Below are 24,017 nucleotides of genomic sequence, written 5' to 3'. Positions count from 1 at the left end.
GTATCACAGCTACCTTATTCAAGCCACTGCAAACCTATATTTGTATTAATTTTGACTCCTAAAGGCGGATCTTAGCTTTCAAGCTACTTGACGTCAAACTTTTCTAGTTCCGAAAATAACTAACTATCAAGTACCAAGTCACAAACAACCATAAACATTTTAATTGCCATCCTATATCTATTAAGGTGAAGATCGCAATTCGTGTCAAGTACGATACATGTCTAATTAGCATTTTAGAACAGTTAACGATGCATAGAAGTTTGCACTGGGTGTCTATAGGATCCACTATGCCTGACATAGTTGTTGTACAGTAAATCCTGTTTTTATATACACGAATCTTAAATTTCATGTGAACAGTGAACACGCAATTTGCGGAAAAGCACATTGTAGTAAATAACCATTTCAGACAATGGTTGAACTAAATGATGATATACTTGGGATTTCAATTATTACATCTATATGCGGTTTTCTTCCATCCAGCAACTTTGCATAACTACGAGGGTGGGTTGATAAATGCATGATCAGAACTCCTTACTAAGCAACTGACGTTCCTATTTTATAACTAGTGTGAAAAAAAAATAGAAATAGAAACGTTACGTGAGGTCGGTATATTTTTGAAGACGGGGATAACGGAATTTCGATTTTTCCCTTTCCCAACATCTAAATTAGTCGCGAATTATAGTATGAACTACTGCCGCACCTCCCCATGTTCGCCAGATATGGCCCCACCTGACTTTTACCTCAGATATGAAGAAATATGATGAAATTGGATTGGTGGACAAAGATTGGTAATAAATAATGAAGAAGGTAGAATAGGGGCCTATTTTTTAGAGTTCAACAAAAAATACCTTTTGGATAGCTTGAAGAAGTTACAATATCGCTGGTCAAGATGTATAGAATTAAAAGGAGATTACGTAGAAAAATAAACCGAAATTTAAAAAAAAATTCTTCTCAATAACAGGGACGTAACAAACTGCGCTCGTAAAATGTAAAATAACATAATTATAAAAAAGAATCACCGTTTGTTCAATATCCGGTAAAGATTCAGATGCTTCCTCAAATCATGACAAAGTTACCCGAAGGTTGACTTGATTCATTTCGACATAATGTTTATATAGTTGAGTCACTAAGGTCGATCGACAAGTGCTGATTCGAAGTATCATAGGAATATGTCAACATAACCTCTAAAAAACCAAGTGACAACTGAAAGAAGTGAAATAACAAGGCAATAACAAAACTTACACTATCCTTAACTATTTCTAAGAAAACTTAATCTTTTTTTAAGAAAACTTGTGTTATCTCCACCTATTTCTATACGTGTTTGTTTGTCTACGATGAGGATGACAAAAACTCAATAATATTATACAGAACTAAGAAGGAAAAAGGAAGTTTTTTCGTAAGAAGGCTATGGCTACAACTAAATCTACACATAATAATACGGAAGTCCTGTTATTGGTAGTTATCAATCGGGATTCACTTAATAAGGAAGAAAAGTTTTATTAGCGCCTATGAACTACATACACGCTATGTACTTTCTATCTTTTGGTAGACCAACACTTCTGTCCAATAATATATAACGATTAATTCTATTAATGTTGTTTTGATAGTAATATTTATTTGAGCTGTCTCATTTTGTTCCAGGCTGGGTGAGCGATGAAGGGGTGGTTCGACGCGTTCCGCGAGGAAGGCGGGCCAACCCTATACGCGTACCACAACCGCACCGCGGTCGCCGCGGATGTGCCTGCGCTTGCGCTAGTGCTTGCCGCGATCACCCTCTACCTCGCCTTTCTTGCTGTCTTCCCTGGCATAAGGAAGGAGGTAAAAATCTACTGAGTATACTATACATACTATAGCATTTTTCATGTTACGCAAATTCTGCTTCACTTGCAATGCACAAAAGTACCTGTAAACATCTTTAATCTAACGCGTGATGAATTCAGTGACAATGTGTTGGGTGTACATTTTGCCTACAAAATATCGCCATGTATGGGAAGCAAATCCGCAACACAGGAAAACATCTCTAATGCTCAGAGATTTTCTTAATTTTTGCATATTCGTCAATAGTCAGTTTTGCCTAACCCCCAATAGACTCTTGGCACCAGTTTTCTTAATATAAAAATACTTCATAATGTCAAGGTTTCTTCTCGTTTCACCACAATTTCCTAGACAATAAAAATCAGCAATGAATCAGCGAATACTTATAAATTTAATTCGTTATTAATTCCAAAAGTAATTAAACTTTGTTTTGCATTTTATCTTTTGTATGGCAATTAATTGCAATTAAATTTTTGCAGAGGTTTTCAACGTTCACCATAGTCACACTCAGCCTGTTTGTCGGTACAGTCATCCTAGGTAAGAGACTTTCATCACTATCTTAATTATTTTAGATTGCTTAATTGTTTCAAACTCTTACACAGTCCCCCTCAGGCAGTCTTTTGTGGTAGGCTGTACTTCGAAAATTAGAACTGTCTATCAATACAACCACGCCCCGAAATGACGGCCTTGTTAGAGTCGTCATTTAAATATAGACTCATGCAAAATTAATATTTATTAATTACTCTAATTTGCGGTCTAAATCATAATGGATACATAATTGCTATGTGTCTTGTGCAAAATGTTATTAAACAATATGTTTTATTAGCATCTTGATGATGTCATGGTAATCCATAGATGTTAGGTACACGCATCAAGTATACACTTGTATACGCCAGATCGGTATGTGAATGTGTGTGTTTCCCAAAGAGAAGCAAACTATACTGAATATTTATTCAGTACGATAAATATTCAATTTTGTTTTTAAATTATTAATATTATTTTTACATAAACATGGGTACGTTTATTTGAAAACCTTTGTTAATTTAAACTTTTTGGTTTGGAATTTAGCCGCCACCCTTATATCAGAATGGCTGGTCATTTTTAAAATGTGTTTTCTAAACCCGTGGTAAGTACATTAAATACAAAATCAAACATTAATCGAATGGACTGCTGCTACGCCAACTCTTTTGTGTTTATATGTAGATCTTTTGTGTAATAAATAGTAGATAGTAGGTGCAATTTGAATCTCTTTAGGAACCATTTACACTCTATTCTGATGGATTTATTCACTTATCTTGTTGCTTTTACAAAAACTTTGAAATAGTAATTTGCTTCCAGATAAGACAGTGCGCTTAATTGATAGAAATGACTAATGTATACATCATAGAGGTAATCAAGTTAATATCATCTGCTAATGAACCTAACAAAAAGCGGTTGATCAATCGGGACTCTGTATAGAAGTACATTTCCACACGTCGTCGTCTATTTGATTTGATCACATTAATCAACTCATCTTGTAGCCTATGATTAAAATAGATATGTTACGAGTATAGTAACTCATATAATTGCTAACAATCATTACTTTTATTATGAGTTTATCATTCATAACGAAACTTATCAAGCATACAGAGTTACTACATGTAGCTGGCAGCGAAAAAATTAGCTACCAGCCTTCGAAATAATTTACATACCTTGTAAAGTTAATAAAAAATAAATTGTTATGAATTGAACAAACTCTTTCCGCAATTTATAATCAAATGAACAGTTAGATGGTCGTTAAAGTGTGCAAAAACTAATTTTTTTCGTAATGAGTACCGGCTATTGTTTTCGGGTGACCGCCCAAGTGGAGAAATCAACACTGCATTCTGCCATTGACCGCAATATTTCGTGTGTCAATCGCAACCTGGCTCAGTGTAAGTGTCCATTACAAGCATTGAATGGCACCCCTAATATATGCACGTTTCGCGAAGATAGGATCTAAGAAACCTAACAACCTCTTTACATTACCGCTAACAACCATTTTAACTTAATGGCATTTACAAAGAACTTGTTATTGTAATTTAAACTAAAATCCTCAACTTCTGCAAGCATCATAATAAAGTAACTAAATGTAAGCCATTGCTAACATCTTAGAATTAAAACTTTAATTTATGGAAGTTATGTATTTGTCGATAGATTAGTAAAGTTGTTATGTGGCGTTGAAGATTGTATAGGTAAATACACGGCCACAAAGACTTTTATAACTACATAACGTATTCCACAGCTTAGCTCTTAAATGACAAACGCAGTACGGACAACGGCACGTTTCCCTTTACATTTCCCTATTCCAAAGTGTAACCCTAGTTTACACTAGCTACGCTACACTTACGCCTAGCGTGATGTTGAGTGTCCATTACTTCAGTTTTTTGAAATAGTACTGTACTTACTTTTAAAATATAATCAGGTTTAGTATATTTACACGATAGAAAGGTCGCTTAAAACTTTTCTATTTTGTAAATCTGCGTGGCATTACAGTGTGTAAGCACGGCTCGTCGTGGCACGTGTCGGGCGCGCGTGTTGCTCGAGCTGCATACCGCGCTTTCTCCGCCGAGCGGCTCGACTGCTGGCTCGCCGTACACGTCGGCCTGGGCCATGTCAATGTCACACTGACTGGTAAGTATTGGTTTCACATTCTTGCACTTTCTTAAGTGTGCAAAGGTCAAGTACATTTGTGCTGATAATATTAAGCAAATAATAATAATGACTATTACACACAAAAGTAACAACTTTAAACCTCGAGATTCATAAAATTTTTGGAACGATGTGAAGAGAAGATTGTTGCAAAGTAAATAAAAAATCACGTTTAAAAGGAACCCCTCAAGGTTTTTTTGGTAATTTGATGTTTTTTTTTTAATTCAAATGTTGTTTAGCCCTTGAAAAAGATTTCGTAATTTAAAAAAATGTGTGAATGCATATATAACACGAAGGTTTATTGAATATGTCACATTAGCTTGATCTATTTACAATTATTCCAGCGGTATCTTGGGGCAACGCATCACAAGGCGATTCCGGTGTGGACTACAACGAGCAGTTTCGATGGGAAGAAGCGGGTGCTATCCAAGATTGGTACAAAGCAGGCCTGGAAAAAGGTCTGCCGTATCCAGTCATGTCTGTGGCAGAACATTTCGCCGTCCAACACGAAGGGTTTGAGTGGGGAGCCAAGTATAGAGCCGCGGGGTATACCACTTCCACTTTGTTATGGTAAGCTACATGATAATTAAAGTTTTTTTGCAAACTCTAACGGTTCGTCTCTCTTAATTATTATAGGATTAATAAATCTTTATAACAAGGTCGAAAATTCAATAAATTATTACATGTATTTGGGGAAACGAGATTCTATAAAACGGTACGTACACCTAGAGAGGATCTGCGACTCAATTGATTGATTTATTAGTAGTTCGAAAATGCTCTAAAACAGAAAAAAATAATGACGATGAAATGGATCCAGAACCATACGTTGTGATACTTTGTGGACAGACTTGTATTTTTTTAAATAATATCAAGTGACCGAACGGACAAGATGTGCACCTTATGGTATGCTATACGCCTGTCCATAACAGTTGCATTGCCACTCAGAACTTTAAATCGCAAAAATTTGAGAGGCACTGCCACTGCGCCCGTCACTCCGAGACATAAGTTGACAAGTCTCAAGTGCCTGTAATTTCACCAGCACCCTTACCCTTCAATAATGCTGACATTACTGCTTGGCGGCAGAAATAGGTAAAATGGCAGCACTTCCCTGGACGAACTCTTTCACAAAAACTTCTACTGCTACTAAAGTATTTAGCTGTGCATGGCAGTTTTATGATGAATGATTCGTGTAGTTACACATAGGAACCCTTGGCATTTGAAGACAATATTTTAATATTCCAGGACGGCGTTAGCTCTGTGGCTGTTAATGAACCTCCTTCTGGTGGTAGTTCCTCGATACGGCGCGTACGCAATGGCGTCGTTAGGTGTGACCCTTTGCGCAGCAGCGGGCGGGTACTGGGCGTCATTGCCGCAAACGCCACTGGTAGTTAGGCTCGATGGAGCCATGCTGTTCTTCTCACTCGGCTGGTGTTTCTGGCTAGTGCTCATTGCAGGTAATTGTCGATATCGGTGAAGGTCCGCAAGTATTTAAAAAAAAAGCAGTCCTCAATCCGCATTACGACGACGACAATAAATGTTTGTTATATACCAAAAGTAAAACATAATGATACCAATCCTGAAGATATTCTTAAGTTAGATAATTTTTGCTCCAGAGCACTTAATTTAGAGATAAGATTCTAAGATACACATCATACTTTCCAGGTTGTGCTTGCATAGTAGTTGGTTTATTAATCGCAGCGCTGGACCTGGTGTGGCCACACAAGTTCTCTACGGTGTTAGAAGTGGACTACGATACGCCGTACGACAGACATGTTCTTATCGTTGACAGTCGGCAGCGAGCGCGACCACAGACTCAGAACTCACTACCTTCTAGGATATTAAGGTAGAAAATCGCCATCAAAGTACTGTAACATAGGAACCAAAAACACATTAAACTCGGATTGTCTAGTGTAGGCTGCCTCTTTTATCGTTTGCTTAGTAGTTGTTCTTTAAGTACTTTTGACTACCATTATTACCAAAGTATAGTTTAATGTTGAATAAAAATTAACGACAAAGCACAGACCTTTTTCGCTGCGGTTTCTTAGCAAGAACAAAACATCCGCTAATTTATATTCCATTGGCAACAGACAACGTATACGAATGTTGACAAACTTCGTAAAGTATGTATTTAAATGTTCTTTTAATTCTTCACGAAATGTTATAAAAGTGATTTTACATTACCTGTCATATTTTTCTTATCATTGTTATGTATTATATTAACAATACTTTTCAACATTTTGCGTAAACGGTAAAACCGATATGACTCAATCCGTATTTTAAACTCGCTGTTATTGATTCAAAAACAATCTCGACTACTTTTCATCTGACAATTGGACATAGTTATGCAAGCGAGAACCAACCCACACCTCGAGTGAAATTGAGTTATGTATTTCGGTAGAACACCAGACGTGTCCTTTACCCTCTCACAAAAGATCCTGGCAATATACCAAGCCAAAACGGAGAAAATAAAAATTCTTCAGGGTACCAACCCTAAATAAGTAACTTTTTAATAGCTAAAAAGAACCGTGCCGCTTAACTTCTAATAATGTATTTTAAATTTTTATTGAATTGATATTGAATTATTTTTGTGAAATTACTCCTAAGCAGTGCTTAGTTGGTATAGCGTCTGCCACGGTAAGCTAGAAGACGTCGGTACGAATCCGGCCGGATAGAGGAGGAGGATTTTTTTCTGAGTGTTCGATCTTTGTATTAATAATTATAACAAACTAGAGGAGTAATTTCACAAAAAATAATTGAATAGTAACATCTCTCGCCAGGACTGGTAGCTGTAAAGGTACTAACTGGGTGATAAATCTTTCATAGATATAGCGCATAGTCGTTGAAAAACCAATTACAAAGACACGACACAAGCACATAGAAAAATTCGTGAGGTTCGCTGATTCATATAATGTATTTTTTTAAATATGCTGAATGGATCCATGTCACATGTACTGAAGTACTGTAGATCTTTAGCGTTTTCATTACGAAAACTAGAACATGGTTCTCGTTAACTAAATAAAAAGATGCATAATATTTTCTATTTATTGCTATATAATATAATAGTTTCCCTATATCATTCTCAATGCTACACATAACTCACGTTGGTTGTCTCAAATAACTTACCTATTTATTTCTTTACACTGTTTTTACAAAATTTAATTACCTCGAAAGTGACATTTTGTGGGTTGGTTTTAATTTGCATAACTATGTCATTCTTTTTTTGTAACCACTACAACGAAAAAACATTTTGCAGGAGATTATCATCAAAAACCAGAGAAACTGAAGGGCAAGTGTCAATGTCGGTGGTAAGCGAGAACGGAGACAGAGGTCGGGACAACCCTGCGTTCCAACATGAGCAACGGAAACCTAACTCTCCGTGGAGGTACCCGCTCTTTAGAAGACAGATTGATAGGTAAGGCTGCTAATATCGTTATATAATATTTATTTAATATTATTACTAATAATTTATTTTACTAATAATTTATTAGTTATAATGCGGATGTTTTGAACAATTTTTTTCATAGAGCGGATTCAGCGTCAAGTCTGGGTTCAAGTGTAAACGGCAATAGCTCCGCAATCAAAATGTCGCCTCTTGCAAGTGGCTCACCTGCCATACCTCCACACAGGTATTTGATTTCGTTAATCTCTCAATTTACCATTACACAACCAATACCTTTTTAGAAAAGGATTGCATGAATTTTGTCCGACGTAGTAGTTACAATAATATATTTATTAATATTTTTATATATATATATATATATTATTATATAAAAACAAATAATAATATGTTTTCCTTCATCGTTACATTTTGATAACGTCACTAGCTCAGCTGATTTGGTTATTTGTTAATTACCATACTCATACTAATCACACAATATATAGGCTGACATAAAAATTAAATTAAATGTAGTGAGAATGGCTACAGGCACACAGACCTCCAAAAAACATTAGATTAAAAGAAATCAACGCGAACGATTTTTCTTTTTTAATGTACCTTAACTTTTTTGTTTCTTCAATATTTTTACTTATTGTTGTAGATTTCGACCTCAAATTCCTGCCGCCGAGAGAGTGAAAGACATGTGGTGATATGTTGTAGTATTATTTAGGGTTTAAGATGAAGGGAAGTTGTAGAAGAAAGGGGCCAAGTATTATTGAACAATTTCAATGTGACCGATCTCGGAACGCTTTCAAACTAACCAGCGTAGAATAAAAATAATAATAATAATATAAGTGTCAAACACAAGGCCTGAATCAAAAGGTATTTTCAAATCATAACACACAAGGAGCAACCGACTAAGGTATATTTACTTCTACCTCAAATCTAGGTAGATACTTTAAGGTTCCTACTAAGTGTTAGACACTTATATTCCGAATTTTTACGATTTGCCTCCTGCGAATCTCTTTTATTGTAAATATTGTAAATTTTTAGTTAGGAATCTAAATTATAACGAATCCGTCCAGTGTCATAAATTATAATGTTTAGATTTTCAAACCAACATATTGTATACCTCGTTTGTAATATCGTAGTGTTAATTGTAATAGTGCGTTGGAGTACGATTGCATCCAGACACAAGTGAATACTTTGTGCCATGTAAATATTAGATGTATCACGATGTGACACATTATTGGTAATCATAATCACTTGATCCTCTTCAAGAAGTATATTGTCGAGCGCCGAGAATTTTTAAAAGTTACATGAAGAAACAAATGCACAAGTTTTACTGTTTAGGAATATTCGTATGGAACTTAAAAAAAAGGTGTTTTTACTTTAAACAAATTGGTACTTCGGTAAAGAAAAGGCGTAAAAGTCAAACAACAAAGTTTACAAAACGAGTGACAAACAAACATTTATAAACGTTTTGGTTCATATCTTTCTTCATTTCTAAATATGTTTAGGTAAAAAAAAATACATTTTTGCGAATAACAAGACTGTGCAGACAGATCGAAAATTTACATTACACCTGTTGGTGTTTAAAGTGAAAATTGTAAAGTAATCATTTTTTATAAAAAATTGACGTTTACGCCCTTTCTCTCTGGAAGTATCGAAATATTCAAATGAAAGATTATTTGTAAAGGCAAATTCAGTTTTATATTGTATAATAACATGAAATAATAAAGAAGAGATTAATGTGTTTAATCACTTTAACGCTTGACGGTTATAATTTTCCTGAAATGGTTCGTATTTTTAACAGACTTGTTTATTTAATGCACCCTATTATTACCCTACTTTTTATTACATTCATACGAATTTCCGAAAAAAACGCATAATAATACCACATCGGTCGTTATAAGGTACCTATTAATCCGATATAATTTTACCTGATAACAAAATGGAGTCGTGTAATTTATTAATACCATTGACAAAAACCTTGTACTTTACTCATAGAACAAAGTCATAGATTTAGTTAGCTATAAGTTATTTATTGTGTAATTATATAGTTTCAAATATCATAGACGGTTGGTGTGTGCTTGGGATGTTTGCTAAACCACTTTATAACAATTACCTTCTACGTTTTAATAAAAGTCTTAAAAAAACATTTTCAATGTTGTGAAAATATATTTGCAACAGTGAATATGAAACACCGACATTCTTGTACATCTAATATCAAGTGAGAGCAATTAGTGTAAAAAGATTGACTGTCAGATTGTATTTATTGTGATCGAAAAAATATACGAATTCAAATGTAAACTGTGTAGTTCTTTCTCATAAAAAACCGTCCTTATTTTGCCGGTTATTTAGTCAATTTATACAGTATTATATACAGAGTGTAATCGTTAAATATGCCCAGGCGATTATTACGTAAATACATAAGATATCAAAAACCTTTAAACTGATATCGAAAGTACGTTACCTCGAGTAAAGCGACTTCAAAAACTTTTTAAAAATAAAACTAAAAATATCTCAAATTTTAAAATTAAACGCTTTAAATTGTACGGGACATTTAATAAAACATTCGTAGAAAGGCTTTAATTGATACTTTAAGGGATACAATAAGTTTACAGATAACGAAACTGCTATAAATAAAGTATTAAATATATCTTTTAATTGAATAAAAACAAAGTGATATTTATTTTTAAGTAAATACAAAAATTTGACTTAAAAGCAGCTGTTCGAAACTAAAGCCTCTCTACGAATTTCATATCAAATGTATAATGTTGAAAGTTTGGGAGCGTTTAATGTTGAAACTTTGGATATTTCCCGTTTTAAGTTCAAAAATTTATTGATGATGTCATTTTAATATTAGGTAACGCACTTTCAATATCAGTATAAAGGTTTTTGATATCTCTTATATTTATGGAATAATTACTTGGGTACGCTTAACGATTACACCCTGTATAGGTATAATACTCGTTTGAATATTAGAACACAAGGTGAAACGTGAACAGAGGACAGATTAGGTAATTTTTTTATATACATTACATACATCTTCCAATAAGTATTATTCTTTTATTACAAAGTAACCAAAACGAGGACAATAATATTTACTTAAGTAACTAAGCCAAATTATGGTTGATCTTTAACTAGATGATCTAAGTTTAGCTGGCACAGGAATGCGCTCCAGTTTACATAGCCCTCGTGTATCAGCAGATCCATTTCCTTCCACAGCTTGCACTGAAATATTCCGAAACGCTTAAGATATGGAAATATACAGGGCTATTTGTAGAATACTAACAACTTTGCAGGACCATATTACTACCACCATAGACAGTAACTTGTGTGCCGTGACTTTTTACAAATTATAATACATTTACCAATTAAGTTTTTATTGTACTATCTGGCACTTCTTAGATCTCGTCTGCTTAAAGGTAAACCCACATATGTGACATTACACAAATGCACAAAAAATCTCCAAATTATGTACCTGTTGTAAGAAAATCACATCTTTCTGCAGATAAAACCACTTATTGAGTTTATAGCTTTTTTGTTATTGAGTTTCACCTGCAGAAAGATAGTGATTTTCTTACCATAGCTCTATAAAGACTTTTTGTAAAAATGTTACTTATGTGGTTTTACCTTTAAACAGACGATCTGTATTTGGTAGTAACGGCGACCCCCACCTCTGCTGCTGCGTTACGCAACACCTTTTAGATCGATCTATATATATTTTTATTTTTGTACGTTTGTTAAGTCATGGAATAAATGTTGTTAATAATATAGTCCTGAATGAAACTATTGACAGTCAACCGTGACCATGGGACCTGTAAAGGGCCCGAAACGTCGGTTTGTTTGAAAAAACAAATATACGCGATTTAAATCCGGAAAAATAGTTTCATTCCTATGTATAACAATCGCGAAAACCTAAGAACTCGATAAATATAGTCCTGAGATGTTTATAGTATTTTACGAATAACCCCGTATGTATGAAAACTTTGTCGACAGAGTTAGTACATACCAAGGCTCAATTTATATTGCGGTGGAACGGAATGGAAGCGAATATTTGTAACGTTTTTGTACTTTGCATGATGAACTTTATGGTCAATTGTGTAACGTACTAACTAGATACGAGCCAAAATTCTCGCGCATGCTCGAATATGCTCGCGCATTGCGCGGAAGATTTTGGCTCGTATCTAAGTGACCATAAAGCTCATTATGGAATGAACAATATCGTTACAAAAGTCACTTCCATTCAGTTCCGCCATAATATAAATAGAACCTAAGGAGTCGATATGAACATTTTACCTTTGGTTAAAGCAGTAACTGCAAATTTTTACATTTTACAAATTATCATTCACTAAAATTATCAATTATTTTTCAAAATCAACAAGAAAGTAAATCATATTAATTAAGGCTAACAACACATACCTCAACGTCCTTAACCGGCGGCGCGTGGCGCACCACCTTTTGGTAATCCGCGTTAGTCAGGTTGAACACGGGCCGAGTTTGGAAGTCCAAAAAATCCAGCAGTTCATTCCAAGGGATATTGCAGTTGTCATCTTTTGGTAACCTGTGATTTTAAAGCTGTTCTCTGAAAATCTTATTTTCTATATTTAATTTTTATTTTATTTTTTTATTTATGAAAAGTGTACAATAGGGTACAACTTATACAAACGTCTCTTCTTATTCTATTTGTACCTAATGTTCAACTTGAAAATTATCATCATGAAAATAATATTATGTTTATGTATTGTTCTTGAGCATATTTTTATCATCCACAGGTAAGGTTACCTACTAGAAGTGATTTCCAATATTCTTGGGCATTTTATTATTCACAGGTAAGGTTATCTACTAGAATTGATTTCCAAATTTTTATATTTTGAAAAAAATATTATGCCTTAATTTTATTTTTTTATACAACTATTATACTTATTTAACTGCAATGGCATGTTTTAATGTTGTTATCATATGTTAATTGCGCTGTAAAAAAGCGATTTACTTTATTACTGTAAAAAAGGTATTTATTTTATTCCGTATTGTGGCGATAATACATTATTATTTTGACGGCCTCCATGGTCGAGTAGCTTGCCGGTTTTCATGGTGTTGCCATCTTTGAGTTCCGAGGTTCGATTCCCGGTCGGGTCAATGTAGGAAAACAATAATTTCTCTATAATAGTCTCGGGTCTGGGTGTGTGTGGTACCGTCGTTGTTTCCGATTTCCATAACTCAAGTGTTTCAGCTACTTACTTTGAGATACCAGCAACGTACTTGATGTTGTCTAATATTTATTTTTATTTAATATTTTATATACGTAAAATGTATGTGTAAATTATTATTGTTACAAAAATCTATCAAACACATGCTTAGGCGAAAAACTCGCGAGTTCGAGTGAAGTCGTATCGAATAAATTTGTCTTTGTGTTCGTTCTTTGTATCAATAATAATAACAAACTAGTGGAGTATTTTCACAAAAAAAAAAATTATGAATAATAATAATAATATGTTTATTTCTCCACAAAAACACATTCAGAAGGTTCTCAGTAATTTAAGAAAAATTACCAGCTTTTTGTAGGAGCTGGTGCCTGTTAATGGCTTAACACCTGCACTACAAGTCACCAGGCCCTCACCCTTAGGAATAATACATAATAATGAATATCATAACAGTAAAAACATCATGATAATCAATAAAAATAAAATATTGTATGTAAAATAAAATAAAGCGAAACATGTGACAATAATAAGTATCAATTAATTTGATACCGAATGTTTTTATACTTTTTGTCATTAAAATTTTGAAACCTGCGACCTGCATTCTCTATACTTTTATTAATTATTTTGACAAGTTCCTTTTTATTAGACAATTTTTTTTTCTTTTATATTTAACTAAAAATTTTAACTAAATATGACTGTGACAATAAATTGCGAACTTTGTATACTTTGCTATTAATATTTGTAATGCAATTGCTGGCAACACGCTGAACTAAGAGTAGTTTTAAACGTATAAATATTTAAAGTTACTACCATATTGATTTATTTTCAAAATTTTGCATACAATATCTCATTTTTATTGAATATCATATTTCTACATTCATCTTTGTGAAAATACTCCACTAATTTGTAATTTTTTATTATTGATACAAAGATAGAAAACAAAGACAAATTAATTCGATCCGACTGAACTCGAACTAGCAAGTCTGTCGCCTAAGTATGTATTTGTTCGATTTTTGCATCAATAATAATTTACACATACGTTTTACATCAAACATATGTTTGACTGTGAAGGAGGAATTTTGGCCGAAGGGCATAAATCGGAAATTCTGCGGCCGGTTACCTGACTCCAGATTACGCCACACGCCGCCGACAAGTGCAATTAGTTAGAAATAGTGTTTTATTATATTGTTTAAATGTCAGTCCTTAAGGTATACATATATTATACGGGTAATGTGACCTGAACTAAATAAATAAATTAAAAAAAAACACATTGTATGTTTACAAATAAGTATGCATATATCTATCTCTAAAATACCACTTACACATCCAGCATGCAGTTCATAAGGTCCTCCCGGAGTGGCAATCGATGCGCTCGTAACAGTTGCCGCATTCTGTGAATACTCAGCACGCCACTGCACGTATTATCTGCGTGCAGCAGGCCTTCTTTGAGCCTTGCGCGATCGTCCCACAACCCACGAGTCAGTTCCGTGAATACAAGGGACCTATTATACAGTACATATAAAAAAAAAACATGTGAACTAACCAGAACGAACTACTGACCTTAATTTTGTCTACAAATATTAGAGTCTAGGTTTTCGCGATTGTCACACATAAAAAATTAAACTATTTTTCTGATCTAAATCTCGTACACACATTTAATTTTGTTGTTTCAAACAAACTACCATTTCCAACCATGACCATGGGAACTGTAACGGGCCCGAAACGTTAGTTTGAAACAACATATATACGCGATTTAGATCCGAAATACATAGTTTCATTTACTAGTAGTAACTTTTTTTGAGTGTGATATACAAACCTGTATACAGCGCTACTGCTACTTTTATATAATAATGTATCGTCAAAAGTTGTACTCTGTAAAGAATTGTTTGCACCGCAATCACATCTATCTTACGCCCGAAATTAATAAATCCAAGTTTTGGTATCAATGATTGATATTTCAATCCATTTTTTAACAGACTTCAAAAAAAAAGGAGGAGGTTCTCAATTCGATTGATTTTTTTTAAAGTATGTTACGCGGTAACTAATTATGATAGCTGTAGCGATTTTTGAACCGATTTTGATGATCCTTTTTTTGTTGGAATAAGGGTACCTCAATATTGGTCCCATTTAAATTTGAAGGAAATATTCCACCACGTGGCAAACTCGAGGATTCATATCCGGTTTCGTGCACTTTCCGGTAAATGATTTCAATAAAACTCGATTTTTTTTAATAAAAAAGTTACAATTATCTTCGGACTGAGTTGCTTAAATCAATCTTAAAAATCAATCCGTCTTTGAAAGGGCGTATCACAGATAAACCTCTGTTCGAAAGGATATTTCGTGTCAATAACCAATTTGGCCATTTTGACATTTAGTTCGATCGCTGTAGACGTAGAAAGTTATCGTTCTTATTATTAAGAAATTGGGAAAGATAATGGCATTTTTAGTATTGTCCAGTAATAGTGACAACAATTATATGGAAGTCCTTGCTTAAAAAAAGAGCCTAATCGCACCTTATCATCTCTCGTCTTGGACTTTTTTCCTGTCCAGGATCACCACGGAAATAGCGCACTAGTGTGACGAATTCGTGTTCAGTCATCTTTTCACACATAACTTCTTTCAGTGCCTGTCTGAAAACATTTATATATTTCAAAATATACGTACCCCGAAAGTCACAATTAAATACCCCCTTGTCACTTAGTTTTGAAAGTAATCTCACTTGAAACATCGCACGGTCATGAGTTCTCTTTTTTCCGGCAGGACTGCATCCAAGTATTTGGCAACAAAGTTCTTATAACCATTTTCTTGAGAAGCTAACGTCCGACGTATTTTATCCATTATTAATGGAACATTTGCCATCGGATACTAACAACATAAATTGAAAATAAATTATTTTAAAGTTTACCTATTTATCGTTATTCATTGCACGACAAACAACGACTTACTTCGTTAGCATGTAACTCTAGATAGCGTAAAGCATATTCATCGGCACCAACCAGTCGAAAACAATGCTTGTTAATAACCAGTTCATTGCCGATCCACATATCTTTATCCGTGTAAGCTGGAGGTTCTTTTGGCACGTAAAAATCTTGGTCAGGTAGATACATTTTGTCTCGACGGAAGAATTTTCCACCCTAATTATAAAACATTAATTAACTCTGAAATCCCAGGCTAATCAAAAAAATTACCTAGTTGTTTATTGACAGTACGAACCGTAAATCCAGAATTACGTTCACCGAGTTCAAATATGCCAATTGTGTCATCGCATAGAAAATATTTTATGATAAAGTAACGTCTACGATTTACTGGGTTATCGTCAATAAGCCGAGCAGCAAATCTTAATACATGAGAATCGAAGCCCACTCTGAAATCAACAAAAACGAACGCGCATTCAAAGATATCAACGTAAGCTACATTTTTTTATTTACTTGTAAAGGTATTACAAAAGCATTATCTATTTTTCTAATCTACTAATCTTACTTGTCTTTATTAAGGAATTTCATAAAGTCTCGATGTATTGCTTTAGGCTCCACGGTCCGACAGTTCTCAGCCGAATCATCGTATGATCCGTAACCGTTCCATGGAGGCAGTTCACGATCACTAATATTTGATTTGATACACACTGTACCTGCGTCTTCCGGCATTGGTAATGGCTGGAAATCATCTGTGAGAATTATTAAGATAAGTAATCGAACCCACTTTTGCACTTTGCCATCGAATACAAAGTTTTTAGAGAATCTCCTTACCAAAACCATAATGGACTCTATAGTATTCCTTAGTAAATGGGTCACAATCTGTAAGAACCACTTTGCGTCCGAATACGTTTAATATAGCTCCAATACTGAGGTCAGCAGGAGTGTATGATGGCACTAGCGGACCTCCCGTCATCTCTATGTGATGTGGTACGTTCTAAAATTTAAAAAAATAACGATGTCCAATAACTCAACGACATACGTAAAGTAAAAAAAAGTAGCTCTTCTCACCCTCGGCAAACGCATTCTCTTCAAGAACATTGGACCAGCCTCCATTCCAGAGTTAGGGGGCAAAACTTCTTTTATTTCAATTGTATCATCCGCCAAATAATAATGAATTTCTAAATAATGTATTATACCAAATTCGCTCTTACGATCGTCCCAGTAACCAAAAAATCTAAAAAAAAAGTTAATGTCTAAAATAAGATTGACAAAGATTAAATTTTACAATTAAAGAGTTATAAAGGTGTAGACCTCAAAACTTGTCTGTCCAAATCCAGAAACTGCTTGAATGGAAAATGTTTCGGTGCGTGGTATACTTTTGGTTCCGACTGAAAAAAAAGAACGGACTTACTATAAAGTACAAAACATGTTTGCGTCTGCAAATATGTTTTTATATATTGGGATATTATCTCATTCTCTTTTGTTATAATTATCATTCTCTTTTGTTTATCACAAAATTTACAGAAACCTCAAACAAATAATTCAATACGGCCTAAAACTTACTTCTGGCGTATCCGGATAAGGAAGAGGATCTGGCACGTTGATTCCAAGTCTGTTCAGGTACACCCTCGTGAAATTATCACAATTCACTATCTGAAAAATTATGAAAAGATATGATAGAATATTTATTTTATTGAATATCATGATATTTTTAAATGAAATCATGATATTATTAGAAATGAAACTATTTTTCCGGATTTAAATCGCGTATATTTGTTTTTTCAAACAAACCGACGTTTCGGGTCCTTTACAGGTCCCATGGTCACGGTCGATTTAAATCCGGAAAAATAGTTTAATTTCCTATGTGCAACAATCGCGAAAACCTAAGAACTCGATATAAGTTGCATAATTCAATTAAGTCCCGCTAGATTGCGAAATTCTTACACTGTGTGTCGGTGTAATAAGGCCACATCTGCAAAATGGTAACATTTCAGGAGAGGCGCTTAAAGGTTCTACGAACGAAATTAGTGGGTAACTTTTATGCTTCAAGATATAGAAGGATAGTAATCAAAATTTCACATGTATATAGCGTGGTTCATGTAAATTGTTCGTCTTATTTTTATAACTTCCATAATATGATGAAAGCACTTTTGTCGTATGATCACAGTTGTGGCTTTATTATACTAAGGGTGCGAATAAGCTACATATCTTTGTATTCCTTAAACTAAAGGCATTAAGTAACTAAAAGTGTTTAATCGCAACATAATATTTTTTTTCATGACTTACTCTAAACACTTTGCCATGAAATGTGACGTCATAGCCTATGTTCAGATCAAGTACGTCATAGTATAGGTCGTAGCTATGAGGAAGACGAATCCTTTGGCGACTGATCATTATTCCTGGCAGAGTAATTTTCGGTGAATCATAAAGCTCATTCGAAATCATAAAAGACTAGAATAGACAACATTTGTTGCAACGCCACATTACAAAAATATAGAGATATAAAGAACAAAAAACAAAAGTAAAATAAAAAGAGAAAAAAACAACGCAATATTTAACCATTTCAATTGATAAATAACCAACAAAATTTAGCAATACCATATTAGATTTTCATCAACTATTTTAAAACAATATGTCGACAAAGATCGGACTTGAACCAGCATCTTTTGCCAAACCGGGGATACATAAATATTCAGTAAAATGAACATTGCAATTTTTAAATTTATAGTAAATTATAAAAATCAAAAAATATTTGTATTACCAAAATTGTCCTAACGATTATATGTAGGAGAAATACGTACGTACGTAAAATGTACATATATGGACAGTAGCACGCAAATAACGACGAAAAACACAATCTCCCTAAAGGTACCTAAAGGGACATTGTGTTTCTCTAGTACGCGTGTATAGTTAACAGTGCAGCTTTGACCTTACCTTGCGCCAATCCGCTGTTTTCAACGCGTGGTTCCATAACTTTGATGGTACCATCTTCGAGGAAAAAATAGATATCCACTTTGCGCACGACGTGGGATGCGGAACGAAGCTCATGCAGGGTTTGTTGGAAATACGCTTTGAAATGCAATATCTATAAAAAAATTTAATGTAAACCACCATTCATAGCTAAGGGTTTTGACATATCAGTGACGTGAAAGTAGCGAAAGGCAGACGAACTCGGAATTATTAAACTTTTGGGTCTCGATTTCATCGTGGTTCGTTAGCCCACACTCGCTAACTATTCCTTACTAAGTTCATTTTCTTCTGTTTATAAAAAAGTCAGGAAATTTTTCTTTGTATATAATTAGACCATCGAGCATATAACCAGAAATAGAGACGAAATATCATTGACTTACAAATAAATGGACGACGGGTCTAATACAAAAACCACGAAAAAAATGTCCCAAGTCAACCTATTCGAAATTTAAATTGTTATGTCATCGCAATATCGCGCTGTCCGTAGAACAAATGAAGACTAAAGCGGAGTGTCGCGCTCTGTATACGATTTTAGCGCCTTACAAGTGCGGACACTTTTTAGCGCGGACCCGACGTCCATATAATTGTAAGTCAATGCGAAATATCATTTAATTTGTCTGCAAACTATTCTGCCAAATCATTTAGACACGGTTAGAACTGGACTTCGATTGGCCAGCCCGAATTCGAAACAATTGACGGGTGTCACTTCAAATCCACCAGTTTAACTTGAGCGTTGGTATAATGGACGAAAATTGAAAAATTACATATTTAATATTTAATTACCGATCAAATGTGATTCCGTTTGTTTTGTAATTAGAGGTTTTGCTGTTTTTTCCCACACCACCGTATGGAACAACCCCCCAGTATTAGAGATCTTTGTTTAGTACATCTTTGTTTAGTAGCAGTAGAGCTCCTTGTGAAAGAGTTCGTCCAGGGTAGTACTGCCACCTTACCTATTTCTTCCGCCAAGCAGTAATGTCTGCATTACTGTGTTCCGATTTTGAAGAGGGTGCTGGTGGTGAAATTACAGGCACATGGGACTTGTCAACTTATGTATCAGTGCGACGAGCGCAGTGGCAGTGCCCCTCAGATCTTTGCGGTTAAAGCTCTGAGTGGCACTACAACTGTTATGGACAGGCGTGTAGCTTACCATCAGGCGCACGACCTATTCGTCCCGACACTTAATATTATAAAAAAAGCGAGTTAATATTTAAAAATTATATAAGGTCCATTTGCCTGATGTGTTGCCAGAGAGGGATGAATTATTTCGTCTCTATTACTGGTTATATACTCGATGAATTAGACCAACCACCACAACAAAAAGTTAATGCTACGCCTGAAGGGTTGCACCGCAACGCAAAATACGACATTATCCGATACCATCTGTCAATTTTTTTATTTAACATTACGGATTTACACTTTGTAAAAATACAGTATTTTACTGTCTAAGCTGTGGATGAATGTACGTACAAAGTAACTTTAAAGGACTTACTTGTTTATCAAGAACAATCCAGGAAGGCATATCGGAAGACTGCTTCCGTGCATACAATGAAGGCACCCTGTTACCTTCTTCGGCCTTATCAACGAGCATGTTTACGCCATCGATACTATTGAAGATCGGACGGACGCCAAAATTCTTTTTGCCAATCTATTAGGGAAAATATTGGGTAAGCAACACTGGCGTGAGCTAATGTCAACAGATATGTTTGGTAATAATGTGTCAACCCATAGATATAGATATAGGTCTCAAGTCACAGGACACAAGGCCTCTTCTAAAGAGTGGTGATGTCTTTGTTTGTGATCATACTCTGACCACAGGACAGGTCTTTCATTCCTGTTGACATACGTGAAGAACCTGACGACCTACATTTATGGTGAAAAGGATTGTTCTACTATCAGAGATAATATGATATTTAAAGCGCCTTATCACATCAGCCAACATCATTCTACATTTTTGACGACTAGCATAAGCATCAAGTCAATCCAAAATAACTTCCAAGCGAGTGAAAGTTTTATGTAACTAGTTACAATGCTAATCAAATGTCCTTTAGAAATTCCAAGATCTTCGCTTTCATTACAATCCGCCTATAATAATATAAACTTTACCTGGTAGAACTGGTACAAACCATGAACCTACATCATGGATTACTTAATAGTAGAGGTGGGCGTTTAAACGAAAAACACATAAAAAAGTCTGCTTTTTAAAATAAGCGCATAAGCATGCTTTTCATTTTAAGCGTAAGCGTTGGTCACTGGTCAGTCTATGCGCTTAAACGTTTTTCTAAACGACTTTTTACGCGTCAAACTAAAAAGCGTTTATGTGAAAAGCGCTTTTACAAGCACGCTTTTTAAACGTACATGTTAACGTTAAAAAAATAAGCAGTTTTTTCCATTTCAACGGTTAACAACTACAAAAGTTAAACAACCTATGTTTTTGAACGCTTTTAAACGCCAATGAACAAAATGTTAATATAATAATGTTAAGCATTGACCTACCAAGTTATGTCATAAACAAAAATATACCCTCGTTTTTCTTTTTTCAAAAAACTTATCTTAAAACCTTTAGTGGTATACTCTTGCGTTTCGCTGTCAACACAACGTTGCAAGCTTTTTTTAACATAAAAGTCTATGCGCTTAAACGTTTTCTAAATGATTTTGGTAGCTACAAACTAAAAATCGTTTAAAAAAGCACGCAAGCAAGTAACCTACATACATATTTGCAACGCTCTATACATGGGCGCAATCACAAACTACTAATACAAGGCGCAATGACGATAGCCAGGGAACTTGTACCCACCACATACAAAATTTAATTTAATTAAAAAATAATAATCTCTCAAAATCATAATTATTTCAAATTAAAGCTTATAACGGTAACACATCACATCAGTGAAATATACGACTTTTTTTTTTTTTTTTTATTGTGACTCGGCAAAATGACTGCACCGCGCCTGATGGAAAGTGCGAATACAGTCCAGAGATGAGAGTAACGGATGGAAAACACAAATATCTTCACTCCGTCACTATCATTTTGCCGGTCTGGCCAAATGCTTCTTCACACTACGTTTGAAGGACCCGATGTTATAGAGGGGAGGGAATACATGCGCCGGGAGTTGGTTCCACAATTTGATGGTTCGGCATAAGAACGAGTTGCCAAACTTTTTAGTGCGGGACGGTATTAAACTGACCGTCCAACTGTGGCAACGCAGTCCGGCACGGGTGGTCCGCTGATGGAAAGGAGAGGAAGGGATAAGGTTGAATAACTCTTCAGAGCACTCACCGTGGTACAGGCGATAGAATACGCTAAGAGACGCTATATCTCTGCGAAGCTGTAACGACTCCGCATGCTCAGTTACATGAGGATTGTTGACAACACGGAAGGCGTAGCGCTGCAGTCCATCTAGGGCATCGAGCAAGTACTTGGCAGAGCCGTCCCAAAGGTGCGAACAGTACTCCATGCTGCTTCGGACCTGAGCTTTATACAACAGGTATCGCAGCTCTGGAGTAAAAAATCGGTGCACCTTGTTCAGGATGCCAAGCTTGCGCGACGCGGTACAGATGACGCTCTCTATATAGTCTTTGTTGCTCATGACCTTCCGGATGCTCATCCCCAGCAGGCTGAGCTTGTCCTGCAGCGTCAGCGTTGTACCCTGAAGATGGGGAAGTGGAAGGAATGGGGATTTTTTGGAACTGAACGCGCATACCTGGGTTTTCTTGGCGTTGAACTCAACCAAGTTTCGGGAGCCCCACGACGATATATGTTCCAAAACATGGTTGAGCTCAGCGACAAGTTTTTCCCGGTTTCTCTCAGGGTCCTCCCGGCTGCTTGACGGTTGCTTATAATAGCAACCGTGCACTGTGCTATCATCTGCATAGCAATGAATGTTGCCAAAAGGCAACAAGTCATTGATATGCAGAAGGAACAGCGTGGGCGACAGCACGGAGCCCTGTGGCACCCCAGCATTAACTGTCACGAGCCGCGAAGTGCCTCCGTCAACAAGGACACGCAATCTTCGCTCGCGCAGAAAGCCGGAGATCCACTCACAAAGGCGGCCGGGAAGACCATATGCCGGAAGCTTGGAGAGGAGACCACGGTGCCAGACCCGATCAAAGGCCTTAGCAATATCCGACTGATCTACGCGAGCCTCTAAACCTCGAGAAAAACTCTTCAGTTAAATATTAACTTCTCCAGTAACGTTAAAGGGTTCAAATTTGCAGTTGCGAAAGTGACACTTTCTACTTCACCTGTTTATCCAGTCCATCACAAGGAGAATGATGACTTATAGGTAAATTATACACCGTGATAAACCAGAAAATTTTAAGACTAGATTCTATTGAGTCCTTTTTAGGTTCAACCCCGACTGTGTTTGTCCGGATATTCAGAATTCGCCTTTTTGTTCGTTGCAAATAAAGGAGTTTATGTTTTACTGATAATTAGAAGAAGGTATCAATACTTTACTATAGAAGAAAAGTAAAAGGTAAAAAGATCGCCATATTTTTTACTATTAGCTTCGGGTAGGTACTACTCATAGTAAAAAGAGTCTAATAATTTAAGCAAACTTCTCAACTGATAAAGTAAGAGGTAACAAAGTATTAATGACTGAAAGAGGTAATAAATAATGCCTATTTTCAAATAATATGTGTAAATGAGGCAATACTCACCATTGGATTTGTTCCCCATCCCGGCACCATTGGTAATCTTGGATTTCGCATAGCCATAATTTTACTTGTTGTTAAATATATTCCAAAATATTAATAATGTTAGAAAGTATACATATATGTTCCTTGGCTAAAAAAAATATAATAATCGCAAACTGATTTCCTTACAAAAACTTCAAAATACAGTAACTGAAATCGTAGAATTTGTAAACATTTTTTTGTTTCCATGGCAACAATTTTTTTTATCCCTTCTAATTCAATAACCGTAAATTTTGTCTATTCGTCATAGCATTCTCAATAACCGCAAAAACTTCTACAAAACCGTAAATTTGTCTCACCACAGCACAGTCTTCCAACCACGACGATGTCAAAAGTTATCTGTGCTATATCCATTAGTATCCC

The 24,017-nt window shown here is 35.2% G+C and overlaps 2 protein-coding genes across 4 annotated transcripts in view; one reads left to right on the top strand and one right to left on the bottom strand.

Moving 5' to 3' along the window:
• LOC113235847 (dual oxidase maturation factor 2) overlaps positions 1-10,077 on the top strand; it is a 95,266-nt gene extending 85,189 nt beyond the window's left edge. For 2 of the 3 annotated variants that reach the window (XM_026471765.1, XM_026471764.1), the window contains 9 exons: positions 1,642-1,818; positions 2,295-2,352; positions 4,330-4,467; positions 4,830-5,055; positions 5,728-5,939; positions 6,148-6,328; positions 7,739-7,897; positions 8,010-8,111; positions 8,523-10,077. In XM_026471765.1, the coding sequence (XP_026327550.1) occupies positions 1,654-1,818; positions 2,295-2,352; positions 4,330-4,467; positions 4,830-5,055; positions 5,728-5,939; positions 6,148-6,328; positions 7,739-7,897; positions 8,010-8,111; positions 8,523-8,571 (1,290 nt within the window). In that variant the 5' untranslated portion in view covers positions 1,642-1,653 and the 3' untranslated portion in view covers positions 8,572-10,077. Of the gene's footprint in view, positions 1-1,641; positions 1,819-2,294; positions 2,353-4,329; positions 4,468-4,829; positions 5,056-5,727; positions 5,940-6,147; positions 6,329-7,738; positions 7,917-8,009; positions 8,112-8,522 lie in introns of those variants that run through there. The other variant, XM_026471766.1, reaches the window with a different exon arrangement.
• A 689-nt stretch (positions 10,078-10,766) lies between these two features.
• On the bottom strand, positions 10,767-23,746 carry LOC113235766 (EF-hand domain-containing family member C2-like). Its single transcript, XM_026471657.1, has 16 exons — positions 23,619-23,746; positions 20,449-20,604; positions 18,921-19,071; positions 18,273-18,385; positions 17,550-17,639; positions 17,298-17,374; positions 17,055-17,220; positions 16,818-16,980; positions 16,552-16,735; positions 16,285-16,435; positions 16,017-16,205; positions 15,791-15,936; positions 15,585-15,701; positions 14,394-14,573; positions 12,290-12,431; positions 10,767-11,098 (listed from the first exon to the last, which is right to left on the bottom strand). The coding sequence occupies exons 1-16, from the start codon at positions 23,673-23,675 to the stop codon at positions 10,991-10,993; spliced, it is 2,190 nt and encodes a 729-aa protein (XP_026327442.1). The 5' UTR covers positions 23,676-23,746; the 3' UTR covers positions 10,767-10,990.
• Between the last annotated feature and the right edge of the window lie 271 nt (positions 23,747-24,017).

The sequence above is a fragment of the Hyposmocoma kahamanoa genome, unplaced genomic scaffold (assembly GCF_003589595.1).
Source record: "Hyposmocoma kahamanoa isolate Upper Pololo Valley unplaced genomic scaffold, ASM358959v1 88, whole genome shotgun sequence".
NCBI lineage: Eukaryota > Metazoa > Arthropoda > Insecta > Lepidoptera > Cosmopterigidae > Hyposmocoma > Hyposmocoma kahamanoa.
The sequence above is the reverse complement of the archived record's forward strand: the minus strand, read 5'-3'. Positions and strand labels throughout refer to the sequence as shown.